This window comes from Capra hircus, chromosome 10 (genome assembly GCF_001704415.2).
Source record: "Capra hircus breed San Clemente chromosome 10, ASM170441v1, whole genome shotgun sequence".
In the NCBI taxonomy this organism is placed as follows: Eukaryota; Metazoa; Chordata; class Mammalia; order Artiodactyla; family Bovidae; genus Capra; species Capra hircus.
The window spans coordinates 88,443,548-88,463,649 of record NC_030817.1 but is presented as its reverse complement, the minus strand read 5'-3'; the positions used below and the strand labels follow the sequence as shown (position 1 = coordinate 88,463,649).

The window sequence follows — 20,102 nt, the reverse complement described above, 5'->3', positions numbered from 1 at the left end:
AATCCCTTTTATTACATTCCTGCTGTTGAAGTCCCGGGCATGAGTCTCCTTGGCTGGAACCTGATATGCAGCCTCCCTGACTCTGCATGTGGGTGGGTGGGCAGCTGGCAGCCCACCTGGGCAACTTCTGTGTGCACATGTGAGGGGATGGGATGGGACAGCAGGCACATTACCCTCCTTGCAGGTGCAGGAGCCGTCAACTGGGGAGCAGGCGCCACCGTTGTTACAGCTGCAGACAGACGAGCAGTTGGAGCCGTAGGTCCCTGCTGCACAGGGAACGGCGCAGACCTCCCCCTGGAAAAGGAGGGGGACTTGGGGTCAGAGGTGCCCCATGGTAAGTGGCTATGGTAGGTAATGCCTCCCCCCTGCCCCCTCTCCATGTTCTGAAACCTGTGAATATGTTACCTTACATGGCAGTCATGATTAAGGACTTTGAGATGGAGAGTGTCTTTGATTAGCTAGGGTGGCCCAAACTGATCATGTAAGTCCTTAAGGGTAGAAGATAACTAAAAAGATAGCCTTGAGAAGTCCTCCACCTGCCTGCATTGACTTTGGAGACAGAGGAATGGGGCCACAAGCCAAGGAATGAGACTCTTGAAGCCAATCTTCTTGCCTGGAAAATTACATACAGAGGAACCTGGCAAGCTATAGTCTATAGGGTCACAAAGAATCAGACGTGACTAAGCAACTGAGCGCGTGTGCTCACATGCGCGCGCACACACACACACACACGCACACGCATGCACGCACACACACGCACACACACACGAAGCCAGAGGCTTCATTTTACAACTAACACGAAAATGGGGACCTCAGTCCCACAACCCTAGGAACTGAATTTTGCCAAAAATCCAAATGAGCAGAAAATAGATTCTCCCCTAGAGCCACCAGAAAGGAATATAGCCAGGTGACACCTTGGCTTTAGTCCTGTGAGGCCCATACTGGACTTCCAACCTACGGATATGTAAGATAGCACACTTGTTTTGTTTGATGTGCGAATTTGCTACAGCAGTGATAGGAATGCAATACAATGAGTCCCTCCTCCCCCCAGTTGGGTGGGGGAGGGGTCAGGCCTCCAGACCACTGCTCTAGAGTGGGCAAAGCCCTCAAGGAATTTGACCCCTGAACCTCTATTAGGTCACACCGGCACAAAATTTAACCCTTTGCTTCTCAATCTTATTTGACTCTTACCAGGAACCCCCTGAAGCAGATAACAATATCCTATTTTCATTTACCCAAACCTCAAAGAAGTTAAATGTAAATAATAATAGCTAATATGTATTAAGCACTTTCTCAATATCAGGTACCATCATTTCATTTAATCTTCACAATATCCTCAAGAGATAGGAACTAGAGCCTCAGCATCATTCCAGGTCATGGAGCTAACTATGGTTGATGTCTATTTGAACCCAAGCTGGCTGCTTAACCATTCTGTTTTCAGCGTTGGTAACCAGTTTCCTTGGAAAACATTCTCTGAAATGAAAAAAAAAAAAAATTCTCTGAAATGGGGACAATCCATTTCAGAACAATTAGTGGGCTCTTGAGAACAATCCCTATGAGGGGAAAGGGAAGGAAGAAGGACAGACAGAAATTGAACTCTGGTACAGTTGCAACAATAGCCTCAGCTGATCTGCCAGGAAGCTCTGGAGCTGGTTGGCCCTTAGAATTGTCCTGCCAGGGGAAAGGGAGAGAGAAGCTCCATATCCCTGACCAGTCATTGGTATCCACTGCCCCAGGGAAGGGGGCATGACTTCAGGGGAATCTGTGCTCTTTGATGGAAGGCAATTTCTGCAGAGAGACTCATCTGGGAGCTACTAAGTTTCCTGCAGTTGGGAGGAAACTGCACGCCTTCATCCTGAATCGTGTATCTGGGTGACACCCTACAGGATCCACTGCACCAGACCTCCTTGGGTGGGCTGTTAGCTCTAGTAAGGCATTCAGAGTGAGGGCAAGTCACAGAGCTACCAAGAATGGGGACTTCAGAGGCTTTGAGGGGTGGAAGAATTCAGTTAATCAGAGGAAGTAGGGTTAAAGGCAGTCTAGGTGGGGAGGGTGTGAACAAGGGTGCAGAGGAGTATGGGAGCTGGGAATGTTCTAGGGGTAGCAGGAGGAGGGAGTTTGTTGTAAGGAGGGGTGAGGGAGATATTTCAAAACGGTGTTGGGGGACTTCCCTGGTGGTCCAGCAGTTAAGACTCTGTGCTCCCAATGCAGGGGGCCCAGGTTCGATCTCTGGTCAGGGAACTAGATCCCACATGCCACAACTAAGATCCGGTGCAGTCAAATAAATATATTTTTAAAAGCGGGACATTGGTAGCCTGGAATGCGAGGGAAGGGAATCTGGGCTCTCAGAGTCCCCAGGACACGCCTTCCCTACTCAGGAACCCTCGTTGGGGATGTCTGCTCTGGTGCACATACCGGGATGCTTAATTCCCACCATCTTCCCCCAAGGAGTGTCTCCAGCTAACTTCTCAGGTCTTGTGCTGAGGTTTACTATGGGAATGCTGATGCATGGGCCAGGACACCAGAGCTCACCTGGGCCCCACTAGCTGTGTGACATTCGATAGGTTACTGCCCCTCTCTGAGCATCACTTCCAGCATTTGTGAAATGATAGCCTTGAAGTAGGGGAGCTCACTTCTCAACTATCAGGGTCCCAGGCAGTTGGCCTCATCCCCATTCAGGTCACAGAGAGATCTTATTTGGCCCTTGGTGAAGAGGCTCCTCTCTAGCCCTTCTCTCTGCTCCCGCTTGCCCATGCTGGGTCAGAGAGCAGAGACTGGGCAGTGTGGAGTCCTGCACCAGAAGGTTCCATGCTTCCCACTCTTTCTCAGGCCAGTCTTTGGCTGATCCTGACCAGCTGTAATCTACTAGTGCTCCCATTACCCAGAAAAATTCTAATTTCTCCAGGACTACAAATAGCCCAGAAGAATATGATTAAGCTCTGAGGCCCTTGGCCGGGGTGTAAATTGCATGCTCAGTCTGATTTTCTCTGCATGAGTTTACTTTAAGAGGAAGGGGTTTCTCTCCTGGAATCCTCATTAGTGTCCCCAATCCCTGCTCTCTGAGGAGATTTCAAGGGGCTTGTGAGTCCAATTGTGGATCTGTTGGTGGGGTTGAGAGGACTGCCCACCCTGCCCTGTTCCAGGGGGCAAGACTCAGAGCACCCAGCCCAGAATATCTGTCCCCAGAAGGCTGCACCAGGTCCCATTTTCTCCCAGAGCAGCCTGTACAGGGATATGGACAGTCAGCCTGGCTTTACAACAGCCCTGGGAAGTCACCAGGTGAGAAGACTTTCTGCTTCCCAGAGAAGGAGAGGGAGACAGAGCAGGGCAGGGGCTTATCCAGGGCCCCATGGTGTATCAGTGAGGGGTGAAGGAGGAAGAACCAGATCTTTCCACAAAGGTGGCAGAGCCTGGGGGTTAGACAATGGACTCTAGTGCCATCCTGCTGCTACCACTGACTCACTGCCTGACCTTGAGCAATTTACTGAACCTCTTGGGGACTCAGTTCTTCCATCTGTCAAATGGGAATAATAATGTCCTTACTTCATAGTATTGTTAAGAGGATTAAATGAGTTATTACATATGAAGCTATAGTTTTTCCAGTAGTTTCCACATGTACAGATGTGAGAGTCGGACCATAAAGAAGGCTGAGCACCAAAGTACTGATACTTTCTAACTGTAGTGCTGGAGAAGACTCTTTGAGAGTCCCTTGGACTTCAAGGAGATCAAACCAGGTCATCCTAAACGAAATCAACCCTGAATGTTCGTTGGAAGGACTGAAGCTGAAGCTCCAATAGTTGGCTACCTGATGCAAAGAGATATCTCACTGGGAAAGACCCTGATGCTGGGGGAGACCGAGGACAGGAGAAGGGGGCAACAGAAGGTGAAATGGTTGGATGGCATCACCGACTCAGTGGACATGAGTTTGAGCAAACTTCAGGAGATGTTAAAGGACAAAGAAGCCTGATGTGCTGCGGCCCATGAGGCTGCAGAGTTGGGCATGACTAATTGAACAACAGCACATGAAGCAGATAGAAGAGGGCCTGGCAGGCAGAGAGCACGCTAAAAGCTGTCATTACTACAAAGAAATAGTATCTCTTATGAAACGAATACACAAAACCCTCTAAGGTTTCAGCAGAAGGCAGCTCTGGTAGAGGGCTCCATCTCTCACTCGAACAAATGCCGGCCCTGTGCAGGGGAGGAGAGCTGGTGTTCACAGGGGGCACGTGACCTCACGCCCCCAGTCTCAGCTTCCTGCCTCCTCCTCCAGGCTGTCTTCCTGGTTCCCCTTACCACAGTTGAACAGGCCTGAACTTTTACCACAGTTCTGGGGGATGAAATGACCACTCACTGAGGGGCTACCATGTGCCCCACGCTGTTAGTGCTCAAAACTTCCCATTTGTTAGCTCCGAATGGCAAAAACACCCAAATGGGGAAGTGGGCAGTTTCTAAAGTACACAGTTCTGCCCTGAAGGAATGTGAGCCTGGTACAGCTCCCCCTCCTCCACCTCTTGGCCCTGACCCAACCAGGTTCAAACTCCTCAATAAGCACAAATACAAACAGGGAAACTTTAAATCACATTCCCTACTTTGTGTCCTCTGATCTGCGGGGTCAGGCCTGGCATACAATTGATTGGCTGTCTCTGGTGATGGGCGTGCACGGCAAGCCAATAATCAACCTAGCTTCTCAGGTTTAGACTTATAGCCCCACCTACCTCAAAGTATCCCCTGGCCAAGGTCTGGCGATTCTCAGGGTGCCCACTGCCACACCCCCCTGCAATAGGCCATTCTCTTACACATTCATCTCCCCAGTTTGGGGCACCGCTAACAGGCCTTGATTATGATGGGGTCATTATTTATGCCTATGCATGCTGAGGCATTTCCCGGTTTTCCTAGGTGGCGCTAATGGTAAAGAACCCGCCTGCCAGTGCAGGTTAGATGTAAGAGACGCAGGTTCGATCCCTGGGTTGGGAAGTCCCCTGGAAAAGTAAATTGCAACCCACTCCAGGATTCTCGCCTGGAAAATCTCATGGACAGAGGAGCCTGACAGGCTACAGTCCATGGGGTTGCACAGAGTCGGACACGACTGAAGTGACTTAGTATGCATGCATGCTTAAGCAGTCAGGGTACACACCTGTGAGTCTCTGTGTGTGTCTGTCTCTGGGGGTGTCTATTTATCCATCTGTGTGGATTTGGGTATAAAACTGTGACTCCTTCCTCATCCTTCCCTCCTGTGTGTTCCCTTCCCAGCCCACCTGTGCTGCCCTGGTGGGAACTGGGTGCGCACACGGCCACCACCATCCTAGCACACTGGGGTGGCTCCTGGTTAGCTCTTAATGCCTGCGTCTGCCCTGGGTTGTGAGCTCAGGGAGCAGGACCTCACTGTACTCACATCTAGATTCTGAGAGCCTGGGGTCCTTCTGGTGTATAATGGGCCCTCGATAACTGTGGTTTAATTGAAATGAGATGTCTGTGTGTACATGCTGGCTTCTACCGTGGACAGAACCAGAAGGACTGAGCAATCTCCATATGCTTTCTTTCTCATGCCAAGCAATTCAACAAATGTTTGCTGAGTGGGGGCTGATTCTGAGCCAGGCCTGGGAGTGGGCTCCAGGGACACACAGGAGCCTGTGACCTGGTCTCTGCCCTTGAGCAGCTCCCAGGCAGTGTGCACACAAGCACACTCATGCTTGCATCTGGAGGCATTTATTTGCCCACTTATTTACTGGCTCCCCCAGTTAGACCACGAAGCTTTGTGATAAGAGGGATCTTATCTGCCTTGGCTGCCCCAGGATTCCTAGCTCAGTCCCTGGCATGGAGTGGACGTATTCTATAAATACTGTTGGACAGATGAGTGGGCTGGGGGTCTGTGGCTCCCATTACACACAGGAAGCAGACTGTTGCCTGGTCTAAGGATGAGTCCCATGCTGCCACACCGACTCTGGGCCTCCCTGGGGGCTCTTGTGCAAATGGAAAGCCGGGCCAGATCCTGGTCTGTGGTTTCATGTCCCACTCTGCCATCTCCTGCGCAAACCCTCCCCGGCCAGGCTGAGGGTCAGACATACAGTCAGAAAATTATGCTGCTGGCCTCGAGTGCATCCACTCAGGAAGACAAGACCCTCCAAGCTGAATAGGATCTTAGGGACGATCAGATTCATCGCCATCATGAGAAAGAGACTGAAGGTCAGAGTAGGCCCATCAGGCAGAGCTGGGATTTATCTACCACACCTTCCCCAGCCCAGTGCCTGGCCCAGACCAGCCTTGAATCCACATCTGCTGATCTTCTCACCTTCTGGCAAAAAGGACAGGACAAGAACCCAAGAAAGTAGGGGGGTGGGGGTTGCATTCGGCATCTTACATGCTTCGCGCAGCCTAGCACCTTTGCTCACTCCCTCAGCCAGGAGTACCCTAAGGCCTTTATTCAAGTTGTTCGCCAAAATCTCCATCCAGAATTCCTATACACCTGACTGCTGGAGGGGCTTCCCTGGTGGTTCAGATGGTAAAGAACCCACCTGCAATGCAGGAGACCCAGGTTCGATCCCTGGGTATGAAAGATCCCCTGGAGAAAGGAATGGCTACCCACCCCAGTATTCTTGCCTGGAGAATCACATTAACAGAGGAGCCTGGCAGGCTACAGCCCATGGGGTCACAAAGAGTCGGACAACTGAGCAACTAAGCACGTTTACTGCTGGAAAACAATCTTCTGTTCTGATTGACTCACGTTCACACTAGGTAACACACAGGTCTTGGTTCCTTTATCAACTATAGGCAGCTGTTGAAATCAGTCTCCCCGACTTTTCACCATCAAGAAGCCTTGTTAGTGTCCCCTGTCTGCAAAGCTCTCCCAATTTGAGAGACACTGCTGTCACCACGCGCTGGTGTCCAAGGCCAGTCACGTAATGAACAGGTGCAATTTGGCCAGTGACCACATGCCGTCTGATGCTGGTGGCAGCATCTTGTCCACCAACCATGACCTAGAAATTCCTATGATGTCACCTACAACCAATCAGGGCTTCTGATTAGCACACGCTCACCTGGAAGATCACATAGAGTTAATTTAATTCTAATTAACAGCAGAAGAAAAACCTTGGTGTTTTAGTGAGCTTCATCCTAGGTAATGGAAAATTGCCTGTAGCCTTTGTAAAATGTTCAGAATCGCTCCTGGCAACCTGCTGCAGCTTCTGTACGTGTCTAGCTGGGAACCAGTGGCTGGATCATCTCTAAGGACCCTGTAGCTCTGCCTCTCTGAGCATCTTATTGCCTGCAGTAGGGGCTCTTAACCCGAAGAAGTGAGGAATGATGGGAATGCAGGCCCAGAGTAGGGAGCCCTCCTGGAATCTAAGAATCACACCGGCTGGGTGGCCACCAATGCTGCTAATGCATGGCCTGGGATTGGTTACATATCCTGCCTCTGCCCTGGGCTGTAAGCTCAGGGAGCCAGGATCTCATTGTATTCACATCTAGATTCTCAGTGGGGTGATAGCTCCTTGTACCGGAACTGGAAAAGATGTTGCAAATCACCTTGTTTGGCTGCCTTGTTTTACACTTGAGGAAACAGGCCAAGGGAGGGAGAGCAACTTGCCCAAGGTCACACAGCCAACACTGGGAGGGGTGGCTTTGGCACTTGAATCTCCTGGCTCTTATTTCAGTACAGTATGCAAAGAGCCTAGGTGTGGTAAATAAAGCTCTGGGGTAGCCTATGCTGCCCTTGCACACTCCTACTGATGGCACACTCACCACCTAAGCACAGAGCATCCAGAGGACATGGCCCTGACCTTGAGGAAAGGCCACCTGCCAAGCTGAGACACTTGCTCTTTCTCAACACCTGGAAGTTGATATCTGGGTGTTTCTTGTGTTGTTACCTATCCCCATTACACTTGCAGAGCCCACTCCCAACACCCCTTCCCCCCGTCTGGGAAAGGGCAGCCCTCCACCTCCCACAGAGGCAGGCTCCCAAGGTTCCAGCTCCTGTAGGGGGAAGCCTGCCTCTCCTGCTCAGTGTCTTAATTCTGCAAATGGAGGATGGATGAGAATTCTTCCTCAATCCAAAGGCCTGTTCATTATAGATGCAGCCTAGGCTATTAACACCTTGAACTTGATGTGAAAGAGCAGCTGGCTGAACGGATGCCCCAGAGCTGGTCCCACTGCAGAGCTGCAGATGTCCTCCCCGCCTTCCACCTGCCTCCATGTGCAACGTGGCAGCAGGGGTCTGGACCCCGGTGGGTAATGAGTTATATGCTCTATTACATTGGTTTCAAATACTGTTTACTGAATCTTCTCTCCTGCAGTATGCTGCTTTGTAGTTCGGCTCTATTTGGGAGAATTCGTCAACAGCTGGGCTCCTTGTGTTGATCATCCATTTTCCTTGTAATGGGAAGGAGGTTAATGAGTACTTCTTGGAATGAAAGGAGGAGAAGGATGGAAAGTGGTTGATCCTCCCTCACACAAAAGGGGTAGGCAGTTGGGCAAGTTCACCTCCCGGTCCCCTTCCGCATGTTCTGTTGGTAGGAGGCAGTGTAAATGGAGTGAACGGGGTTCCCTGGGTCCAGGCAGAGGGGGTGGGCATGCTCTACAGGCCATGGGGCTCAGCTGAGAGGACTCTGGGACAGGAAGCCAGGGGAGTCAGCTTGGCCCCCAGGTCTTCTTGGTAGAGGAGTCGGGATGGTTTAGGCAAGAAAGGGCCCTGGACCTGGCATCAGAGTATGTGGGTTACAGTGAGGCAAAGACACTGGCTCACAGTGACCCAGCCTCATTCATTTACCCATTCAGTACTTAACTGCCTTTTTGGCCATGCCGTGTGGCACGCTGGGTCTCACTCCCTGACCAGTGATTGAACCCATGCCCCCTGCAGAGTCCTAACCGCTGGACTTGCAGGGAAGTCCTCTCGAACGCTTGTTGAGCATCTACCGTAGATCAGGTGTGGTGACAGGCCATGAACTCACTAACCATCACACTAAATTCGATGCGACCTAAGGGGGGCCCTTCCGGGAGGAGGGTATGGCCACCAAATCCAGGATTCTTACCTGGAGAATCCCATGGACAGAGAAACCGGGGGGGCTACAGTCCACGGGGTCACAGAGTTGGACACGACGGAGCGACTAAGCACGTGGCACAGGGGGGCCTTCAGCTCCCATATTCTTTGCCTTCCCCTGTCTTCCCACTTGAAGAGTAGGCTTCTTTTACCTGCTCCTTGGTGGCACAGATCACAACTGTGATGAACTAAAATCAGCTCTCATTCTACTAGAATTCTCATCCTCATGCTGAGTCCCATGAGTGTAAAGACTCGGTCTGTTTTCCTCAGCCCCATGGCCCCGGTCCTGGCATGGTACCTTGACCACAGTCAGCACTCACTGCGTACGGATCAAATTAATTCACTCATTCAGGAAATGTTTTGGAAGCACCAGAACATGTCTGACACTGTGCTAGGCCAGAGGACACTGGGTGAGCAGAGCAGAGCACGTCCCTACTCTCATGGGGCTTCCCAGGTGGCGCTAGTGGTAAAGAACCTGCCTGCCAGTGCAGGAGAAGTAAGAGGTGTGGGCTCGATCCCTGGGTCAGGAAGATCCCCTGGAGGAGGGCATGGCTACCCCCTCCAGTATTCTTGCCTGGAGAATCCCTTGGACAGAGGAGCTGGTGGGCCACAGTCCATAGCGTCACAGAGTCGGACACGACTGACGTGACTTGGCATGCACGCATACACTACTCTCATGGAGTTTATCCTTCAGTGGGGGAGCAGGGTGAGGCAGATGACGAGGCTGTGGCAGGAGAAGTTGCAGGCTAGGTCCCCCCCTACTTCCAGATGTTCCACAGTGGCCTCCCTAGTCCTCTGGTTTCTCCTCTTTCCCTGTCTCCCATGCTCTTTCCAGAGCTTCAGGGTCACCCACCAGGCTGATTTGGTGCCCAATGTCACACCAATACCAGAAGCACACATGTGGCGTGCACTTCACTGTTTACAGTATAGGCCCCAAATTTTGGCACCAGAGACCTGTTTTGGGGAAGACAATTTCTCCACGGATGGCAGGATGGGGTCGGGAGATGGTTCGGGCAATGATGCAAGCAGTGGGGAGCAGCAGCTAAGGCTTTACTCGATCAGCTCGAAGGGCTCAGGCAGTGGGACTCCCAGGTGGGGAGACTCATGTGTGATCTTCCAGGGAGAAAGAGTGACACGAGGTCCATAAGGCAAAGAGAACAGCTTGGACTGAACACCAGCCACAGAGGCCCCTCCAATGCAGAGCAAACCTCACTGGACCTAATTAGTGTGTGACTGATAAAGCAGCAACTGACAGCCAACAAACACTGGGGAAGAGAAACTCTGCATAAGGCATGAGGAGCAGAGGGCCAGAGAAATGAGAGGGGGAGAGGGATGGAGGCCTCTTGTCGCACCCATTCCCATTCCTGTTTCCCTGTGCCAAGCGGATATCGCAGAGGGCCTGTGTGCCTGAGTTATTCTATCTGGCCCCCCAGGGGATAGTTGGAGAGAGGCTGAAGGTTAGGCCTGGAAACCCTGTATCTGTCCAACATGAGTAGGCCATCAGTGATCTGAGGCTGCTCTGTACAGTTGTTCAGGCTGTGCACTGCACAACCCTCAGGAGCTGCTCAAATGGCAGTCACTACAGCTTGTGTATTTATTACATCAGTTTTTGGGCAGATGCCAATAGACTGTCTTGATAAAGGAATGTTTCATTTTCTAATTTGCATAAATATGCTACATAACTGACCCCTCAGGAGGTCTCCCTAGAGGAGCACAGACTCCTAATAGTCCCTAAACAGATACCAAGACACTTATGTTTAGAGTCAAGTTCAGGCTACGTTCACTTACTGGCTGCAGGATCTGGGGTCCTCCAGGAGACTCAACTGGCAAAGCCAAGTTTCTCTTCTCTCTGTTGATGCCTTTGTCCTATCTATAGCCCCTTCCTGTTCTCCAACTATTCCCTCTCATGAGCTCCAAGAAGGCATCACAGGGTGATAAGAGCTTATTGAACACTCTTGAGAGGTATTTGTATCTTATCAGGAGGCTCTCAAATCTAAAATTCCTGGGAAAGTTCTTGCACAAAGGTATATGCCTAGTGGGAAGGACCTGAAGAAGAGGGAGCAGGGACTCTGATCCCTACCCCATCCACTCCCCTTCATGCCTATAGACAGGACTGAGCCACTGGCTTAGGACAGACTGACCAATCCCCACTGCTAGAGACAGGAGGAAGGAGACTCAGATTTTTAACCAACCCCTTGGTGCCAGCCTGTGCCAGGCACTAACAGGCTTTCACGGAAGGAATGACCTTCCTAGAGAGAGAACCATCCTAGAGAGAGAGCAAATTGAGGCTGGAGAGGTCACTTGCTCTTAGTCATGCTGTGAGAAAGGGGCCAACTGACTCCACAGCCCAGTCTCTTTCCTCTAGACCTGGCCGCCTTGCCTGCAAACAGGGCAGCTGTGTGATAGGGACCCCAGTGTCCTGAGCACCTACCATATGCCAGGCCCTGTCCTAGGTGCTTCTCTACAGATTTGTTGTTAAATGTATGCTGATGGTGGGGGCAAGAATGGCTACTAGGGGCTTATGGTGGGAACTCTTATGCGGCATTTGTATCTTATGTTAGGAGGCTCCTGAAGTAAAAAAGCTTTCAACGCTTGGAATTGCCTGGTGGTCCACGATCCCAAAGCAGGGGCTCTGGGGATCAATCCCTGGTCAGGGAACTAGATCCCACACTCTGCAACTAATTGTTCACATGCCACAACTAAGACCACTGTGGCCAAATAAATAAATATTAAAAAAATAAACCAGAAGCCCTCAAGGCTTGATGGAACCAAGCTAAGGTGGAATAACAGGTAGTGGGAGTGAGAGTCAGACTGGGGACTGTGCCAAGATCCATCAAATAGTAAACATTTTCTGAAAGAGAGAAAGCTGGTTACAGGGATGCTGCTGCTGCTGCTGCTGCTGATGCCTGGGGACGCTCGCAACATCACACGCAGACCTCAGGTCTTAATTAAGAGAAAGGAGCTTCCTACGGCAGCCTCCCTTTCCTGCTCCTGCTCTCCCAGGACTGAGCCCTGTCAAGCACTCTGGCATTTCCTGAGGGCCTGGGGGTGGGGGTGATTCTGGCCACAGAGGATCAGGTCATCTCTTACTCGCCTTCTGGGCCTGACTCCCTCTGTGGACAGAGTCAGGCAAAGTCCCTGCAAAGTCAGCTAGAATCTTCGGGACCTCCTGGACAAACACTGACAGCATATGGCCCCAACTGCTCTGCATTAGGTTTCGTGATTTCCTTAGTGGTTTTTTAAAAAGTGCCCAAAACCATTGCCTCTAAACTGCTGGGAAATCCCATGCTGGTGGGGAGAGGGGTCTTCATGAGCATTTAGAGTGTGTGAGCACAACGTGGAGGGGGCAGAGGCATAGGATGCGACTGTGGCAGGGGAGGGGTGTGGTGGGCTGCCTCCCTGTTACACCCAGATGTTCTGGAGGCTGTTCTCGGTAAGCCTGCGTGAAAGTGTGCCTTGTTGTTCAGCTGCTCGGTCGTGCCCAACTCTTTGTGACCCCATGGACGGCAGCACGCTAGGCTTCCCTGTCCTTCACCATCTCCTGGAGTTTGCTCAGACTCATGTCCATTGAGTCAGTGATGCCAACCAGCCATCTCATCCTCTGCTGTCCCCTTCTCCTCCTGCCTTCAATCTTTCCCAGCATCAGGGTCTTTTCCAGTGAGTCAGCTCTTTGCATCAGGTGGCCAAAGTATTGGAGTTTCAGCTTCATCATCAATCCTTTCAACGAATATTCAGGGTTGATTTCCTGTAGGATTGATTGGTTTGATCTCCTTGCTGTCCAAGGGACTCTTAAGAGTCTTTCCAGCATCACAGTTCGAAGGCATCAGTTCTTCAGCGCTCAGCCTTTTTTACCATCTAGCTCTCACATCCATACATGACTACTGGAAAAAGCATAGCTTTGACTATATGAACCTTTGTAGGCAAAGTGATGTCTCTGCTTTTTAATATGCTATCTAGGTTTGTCATTCCTTTTCTACCAAGGAGCAAGCATCTTTTCATTTCAAGGCTGCAGTCACCATCCACAGTGATTTTACAAAATAACTTGGGCTACAGCCCAAGAAAATAAACTCTCTCACTGTTTCCCTTGTTTCCCCATCTATTTGCCATGAACCAATGGGACCAGATGTCATGATCTTCATTTCTTGAACGCTGAGTTTTAAGCCAGCTTTTTCACGCTCTTCTTTCACCTTCATCAAAAGGCTCTTTAATTCCTCTTCACTTTCTGTCATAAGAGTGGTGCATATGTGTGTGCAAACAGTGAGTTTATGCAAACACATACACTGCTGATATATGTGGTGTAAATAATACTCGTGGGCCCTACGCACATCAGCTGTACAGATGCTCTGCCTGTGTGGAAGGGCAGGTTAAGGATGGCATATTTGGCTTATCGTCCCAGTGTCTCGGTTTGAATGGCAGCTTATGGGCTCCCCTCTCCACAACTGCATGGTCTATGCAGTGACTCTGGTGGAGCGTGTTCTGTGTCAGCGGCATGACAGCTGTGAGGTAAGCTTAGCACCTGATGCAGGACATTTGGGCTGATCCTGGTCATAAAGCCTCAAGGGGGCTTGGAGAATGGCCTGGAGAATGGTGTGCACAGCATGGACACGCTGGGTTCACACTGTAGGCTTGAGTATATGGGCTATGTGAGCATCTGTACTGCAGAACCCAGCTCCTCTGAGGTGGTGGCTGGGAAGTGTGGGCCTGGGGCAGTGGCCTACAGAGCCACAGGCTAACTATAGTGACAGTGATAATGTCCCAAGTGGGAACCAGATTATGGGGACAGAGGGTCCTGCAGGGACTGATGGGGGTGTTTACTAGGGTCCAAGCAAAATGTGGCACTGCTATGACTCATGGGATGCTTCTAAAGGACCTGGGGTATTATTCACAGAGATTTACTGACCATTCTCTGTGCAGGCCTGGGAGTGAATTTGGGTTAGGAGGCTGGCAGGACAGGGGAAAGGAAGGAATCAGACAGACCTGCCCCAGCAGCTGTCTGGTAGAGAGAACAGACTCATCCACAGTGTGCCCCTAGAGTGGGTGTGCCAGGGTCCTATGGGAAGGTAGTGTCCCACAGGAAGAAAGCAAGCAGGCTTTATGAGGGGATCACAACTGAGCTGGACACAGGCAGAATTCAGCCAGGATGATAGAGAGCAAGGGCGTTCCAGGCAAAGGCCAGATTGAAAAGAGGCATAGAGGAGACACTCTACGTGGGAGGGTGGGTGGGTCTCTAGGGTAAGGCAATCCATTTGGATTTCCTGGAGTGCCAAGCCTGAAGGGTAGCAGTGGCACAGGAGCCTGAAGGTTAGACTGTCCCAGCTGGGAAGGCTTCAAATTTTACCCTAAAGACAAAGGCAGGAGCTGGCTTCAGCAGCACCTGTATCAGAACTGGAATGATACACAGAGGATGAGCATGGCCCCCACACAAAGATGACACGCAAATCCGTGAAGTGGTTGTAGTTTTCTATAAATAGAAAACCCTAAAGACGACACACAAAAACCACTAGAAACAATAAATGAACACAGCAAGGGAGCAGGATACGAGATTAACATGTAGAAATCAATTGCATTTCTTCACACTCACAACAAAGTATCGGAAAGGAAATGTAAACAATCCCTCTTAAAACTGCATCAAAAATACTTGGAAATAAACCTGCAAATGGATTCATCAGTACCATCTTTCTAGATTCCGTATGCATGCGGTAATTGCTGGGCAGCAATGGAGTCCTGACATAGACAGCAGACTTGTGGGCACAGGGAGGAAGGAGAGGGTGGGGCAACTTGAGTGGATAGCGTGGAAACATATACATTACCATATGTAAAACAGACAGCAAGGGAGAATTTTCTGTGTGAAACAGGGAGCTCGACCCAGTGTTCCGTGACAACCTAGAGGGGTGGGACAGACAGGGAGATGGGAGGGGGGTTCAGGAGGGAGGGGACACGTGTACATCTGTGCCTGATTCGTGTTGATGGGTGCCAGAGGCCAACGCGAGACTATGGAGCAATTGCTCTCTAATAATTGTATTTTGCTCTATACTTCTCCATATTATACACTTATAATCTTTGATAAGAAAAGAAATAAACCTCACCAAGGTGAAAGACTTGTATGCTGAGAACTACAAAACATTAATAAAAGAAATGGAAGATGATTCAAAGAAATGGAAAGACAGCCCATGCTCTTGGATTGGAAGAATTAATACTGTTTAAACGGCCACACTACCCAATGCAATCTGCAGATATGATGCGATTCCTATCAAATTTTTGTGACTTTTTTAAAAACAGAACTAGAACAAATAGTCCTAAAATTTATAAGGAACCATAAGAGATGCAGAGTTGCCAAAGCAATCCTGAGGAAAAAGAACAAAGCAAGAAGCATAACTCTCCCAGACTTCAGGCAATACTACAAAGCTACAATAATCGAAACAGTGTGGTCTTGGCACAAAAACAGACATATAGAACAATGGAACAGAATAGAGAGCCCAGAAATAAAACCACACACCTATGGACAATTAATTTTTGATAAAGGAGGCAAGAATATACAATAAGGGAGAGACAGTTTCTTCAAGTGCAGTTGGAAAAATTGAACCACATGTAAATCAATGAAGTGAGAACACGCCTTTATACCGTACACAAAAGTAAACTCTAAAAGGCCTAAAGACTTAAATAAGAAAAAGCACCATAAAGCTCCTAAAAGCATAGGCGAAACATTCTCTGACATAAGTCATTCCAATGTTTTCTTAGATCAGTGTCTCAAGGCAATAGAAATAAAAGTGGAAACAAACAAATGGGACCTAAGCAAATCTATAAGCTTTTGCACAACAATGGAAACCACAAACAAAATGAAAAGACAAGTCATGAACTGGGGGAAAATATTTGCAAATGATGTGACCAATAAGGGTTTAATTTTCAAAATATACAAACAACTCATATAATTCAATAACAATAACAACAAAACCCAACCCAATCGAAAAATGGGCAGAAGAGCTAATAGACATTTTTCCAAAGAAGACATACAAATGGCCAATGGTCATGCGAAAAGATATTCATCGTTGCTAATTATTACAGACATGCAAATCAAACCTACAATGAGGTACGGCTTCACACTTGTCAGAATAGCCATCATTAAACAGTCTACAAATAATAAATACTGGAGAGAGTATGGAGAAAGGGAACCATTTTACACTGTTGGTGGGAATGTAAGTTGGTGCAGCTGTCATGGAAAATAGCATGGAGGTTTCACAGAAAACTGAAAATAGAGTTGCCATATGAGCCAACATTTCTACTCCTGGGCACATACCCAGACAAAACTACAATTCAAAAGTTATATGCACCCCTATGTTCATAGCAGTACTATTTACAATAGCCAAGACATGGAAATAACATAAATGTCCATCTACAGATGAATGGATAAAGATGTGGTTGTGTATACATATAATGGAACCCAGCTATTAAAAAGAAAGAAATAATGCCTTTTGCAGCAACATGGATGGGCCTAGAGGTCATCATCCTAAGTGAAGCAAGTCAGAAAGAGACAGACAAATACCATATGATATCATTTATATGTGGAATCTAAATATGGCACAAATTAACATTTCTATGAAGCAGAAACAGACTCACTGGCAGAGAGAGACAACAGAGAGAACCCCTTGGTGCTTGCCAAGGGGGAGGGGTAAGGGAAGGAAGGACTGGGAGTTTGGGAACAGCAGCTGCAAACTATTATATGTAGGATGGATAAACAGCAAGGTCCTACTGTCTAGCACAGGAAACTACATTCACTATCCTGTGTAAACCATAATGGAAAAGAATATCAAAAATATATATATACACATATATATGTGTACAACTGAGTCACTTTGCTATACAGCAGAAATTAATACAACATTATAAGTCAACTATACTTCAATAAAGGCTTTTTAAAAATTTAAAGAGTAGACAAAGGCAGGTCCCCAAGGGCAGGCAAGTGCCTCAGTGTCCCAACCTATTTTTGGAACACCCCTCCCCTGAAGGCAGGAGTCTGGTCTACTCCCTTCTGTTTAAGAGAGGTTGAGAGTCCAGACCCAGGCAAATCCCACGGCTTATTGATGTGGAATCATTTTTTTTTAAGTTACAGAATGAATGCAGAGAAAATAAAGCTGAAGCCTGAGAGGCTTCTACTGGTGAACAAAAAGAACTGGAGGTGGGAAAGGGTGCCTCCACTGTTCAGTCGCTGGGTTGGGAAGATCCCCTGGAGCAGGGCACGGCAACCCCGCTCCAGTATTCTTGCCTGGAGAATCCCATGGAAAGAGGAGCCTGGCAGGCTACAGTCCACGGTGTTGAGAAGAGCTGGACGCGACTGAAGCGACTTAGCACACACTGTCCAATCTGTCCGTCCTTTCCATCCCCCAACTCTATAAATTATTCAAGTCTTTATAACGCTGCTTTCCTCCAGATTTTTCTGGGTCCCAGAGGTGTCTCAGACAAGTTCTCATAGAATTCATCATTACACATAATATGGGCCTGGGATGTGCTCCTCCTTTAAGAACTTGAGGCCTCAGGGAGGCAGGTTTGACGGGAGCTCAGTTTAGACCTCTTTGCAGGAAGGGATAAGGTGGCTTCCAGCTTTGGGCAGAGGCTGTCTGGGGTTAAAGGCCAGAGGGAGAAGAGGGCAGTGAGGCCTCAGAGGGAGACAGGCCAGGAGAGGTTCATCCTGGCAGCATTTGTCTGGGGAGTGGTTGGGTCTTGGGTTTGAGAGCTGAGATGCTCAGAATTAGGTAACCTTGCCACGACTGTGTCCTTGTGTGTGAAATGGCAACAGTGGCATTTAACCTCAGAGGGTTGTGGGAACTCCTGTGGTGATGGATGTGGGCGCGTGTTGTAGTGGAAGAACTGTGAAACAGGTGAGTGTCATGGTGATGGCTGGGTGCTCCATCCGTACCACTGCCTGGGAAATTAACACTTTCCCTCAGCTCCCTGACTGGTGCCTGGTTGCCCTATAGTGTTTTTTTTTTTTTTTTTCAAAATAATGTTATCGATTTGCTTACTTTGGGCTATGCTGGGTCTTTGTTGCTGCACGCAGGTTTTCTCCAGCTGCAGTGAGCAGACGCTGCTCTCTAGCCGCGGGGCACGGGCTCCTCACTGTGACTCTTCTTGTTGCGGAGCACGGGCGCTAGGGCACCTGGGCTTCAGTAGTTGTGCAGGCCCTAGAGCGCAGGCTCAATAGTCGTGGCTCGTGGGTTTCATTGCCCTCAGGCATGTGGGGTCTTCAGGATCAGATCCATGTCTTCTGGACTGGCAGGGGGATTCTTAACATGGGGCCGCCAGGGAAGCCCTGCCCTAGAGTGTGGCACCCCCTCCTAGCTCAGCTCGCGTGGCTGGGGCACCCTGTGACCGTGGCTCAGGTCTCCTCCTAGTAAGGGGCAGCGGAGGGGACTCTGGGGTTGCCCACAGGAGAGGCAGGTCAGCGGCAGAAGGCTGATCAAGCCAGTGGGCTCTGGAACTTGACTACTAAATTCAGGTCCTGGCTCTGACACTTACGGGACCTTGGGCAACTTCTTTTCAGCATTATTGGGGGTAAAATGAACAAACTTTTTGCAAGTCATTCACCAGCCTGTGTCTCAGTTTCCCTGTCTGCAAAAATGGGATTATAATAGTACTTTCTTCTGAGGGTAGGGGTGATGATTAAGTAAATTAACACACATAGTGTTCTTAGGATAGTGCCTGACCCAGAGGAATTGCTATAGAAGCTTTAGGCATTTTGATTGTTACATGCAGCTGAATATGAACCTAAGCCCACTGCAGATGGGAGGAAAGAAACTTAAGACTGGGCTTCCCTGGTGGTCCAGTGGTTGAGACTCTGCCTGCCAATGCAGGGGACATGGGTTCAACCCCTGGTCCAGGAAGATCCCACATGCCGAGGAGCCACTAAGCTCAAGTACCGCAACTACTGAGCCTGCATGCCTAGAGCCTGTGCTCCACAACAAGAGAAGCTGCTACAATGAGAAGCCCTCACGCCATAAGCAGAGAAAAGTAGCAACCAAGACCCAGCACAGCTAAAACTAAATTAAAAAAATGAAATTTGAGATTTACCTGCTCTGCACCACTTTGGTGTTGCTTGCCTGTTTCATCCTCATACCAGCCTAGAAGGCACATGAGGTAAGCAGAGGGAGGCTCAAGAGGTGATTCTGCTGGCGAGCCGGTGACCCAGTTGGTGAGCACCAAGGCTGAGATTCAGACTCAGGTTCCCTGACTCACAGCCCATGCTCGCCCTACTCAGCTAGCAGCCTCCACTGAAGCACCATGGGGAGTGATGGGAACCAGCATCTACCGGACACCTGCTGCGTGCTGGGTCCCTAGACTGTGATGTCGCCGTCTCTCCACACAGGGGGTGAAGGTCAGGCACCGCACCTTGCTGTCACAGCCCTGCTCAGGACTGCTGAGACTCCCTCTTGCCTGCCGGGTTGAGCACCATGCTTACCAGGCAGGGCCCGGCCTGCTCAGCTCCCGCTCTTTCCTTTGCATTCCCTAACCCCTGCTCCCCTGGGCCATCTTTGTCAAAAGCAGAGCCACTTGGGCCTCACTCCCTGGGCTTGTCTCGGGGAATTCGTACTCAGAACTTTTAGGAGAAGGGAGAACAATTATTTAGTAGTGTTTTTGGAGAGAACTTTTGAGTTTTGTTTTCATTTACTCCCAATGTTAGTCTTCCTGTTAGCCCCACCTTAAAGTAATTTATTCAAGACCTTTTTCTGCAACATCTTTCATTTTCCAGACATAATCACATCTCTGGCAGGAATCCCTTCCCCTCCTGGGGTCCATAATTACTCCTGCAGATGGATTATTGGTGCTAATGACTTAGCGAGAAGATGGCTGGGGAGCGGCCAGGCTGGGTGGGGTTTTGGAGCATCAGAGCGGGGGTAGCAGGAGGGGAGTGGTTCCTCCTTTGTTCCAGACCTGAAGCCTTGGTGAGGGTGTCAGTGTGGGCCCCGGGCCCAGTGCTCTCCCTCACGCCCCTGGGTGACACCCCTGCGTTGCTTCCAGCCTTCTCGACAATGTGTCTCATCTCAACTTTACCCCAGACCGAGGATACTAGGAGCAGAGT

At 49.6% G+C, this 20,102-nt stretch overlaps 1 protein-coding gene across 9 annotated transcripts in view; it reads right to left on the bottom strand.

The window, feature by feature from the left end:
- MEGF11 (multiple EGF like domains 11) overlaps positions 1 to 20,102 on the bottom strand; it is a 390,793-nt gene that overhangs the window by 34,546 nt on the left and 336,145 nt on the right. For all 9 annotated transcript variants that reach the window (XM_018053635.1, XM_018053628.1, XM_018053631.1 and 6 more), the window contains exon 11: positions 174 to 294. In XM_018053635.1, the coding sequence (XP_017909124.1) occupies positions 174 to 294 (121 nt within the window). The remainder of the gene's footprint in view (positions 1 to 173; positions 295 to 20,102) is intronic.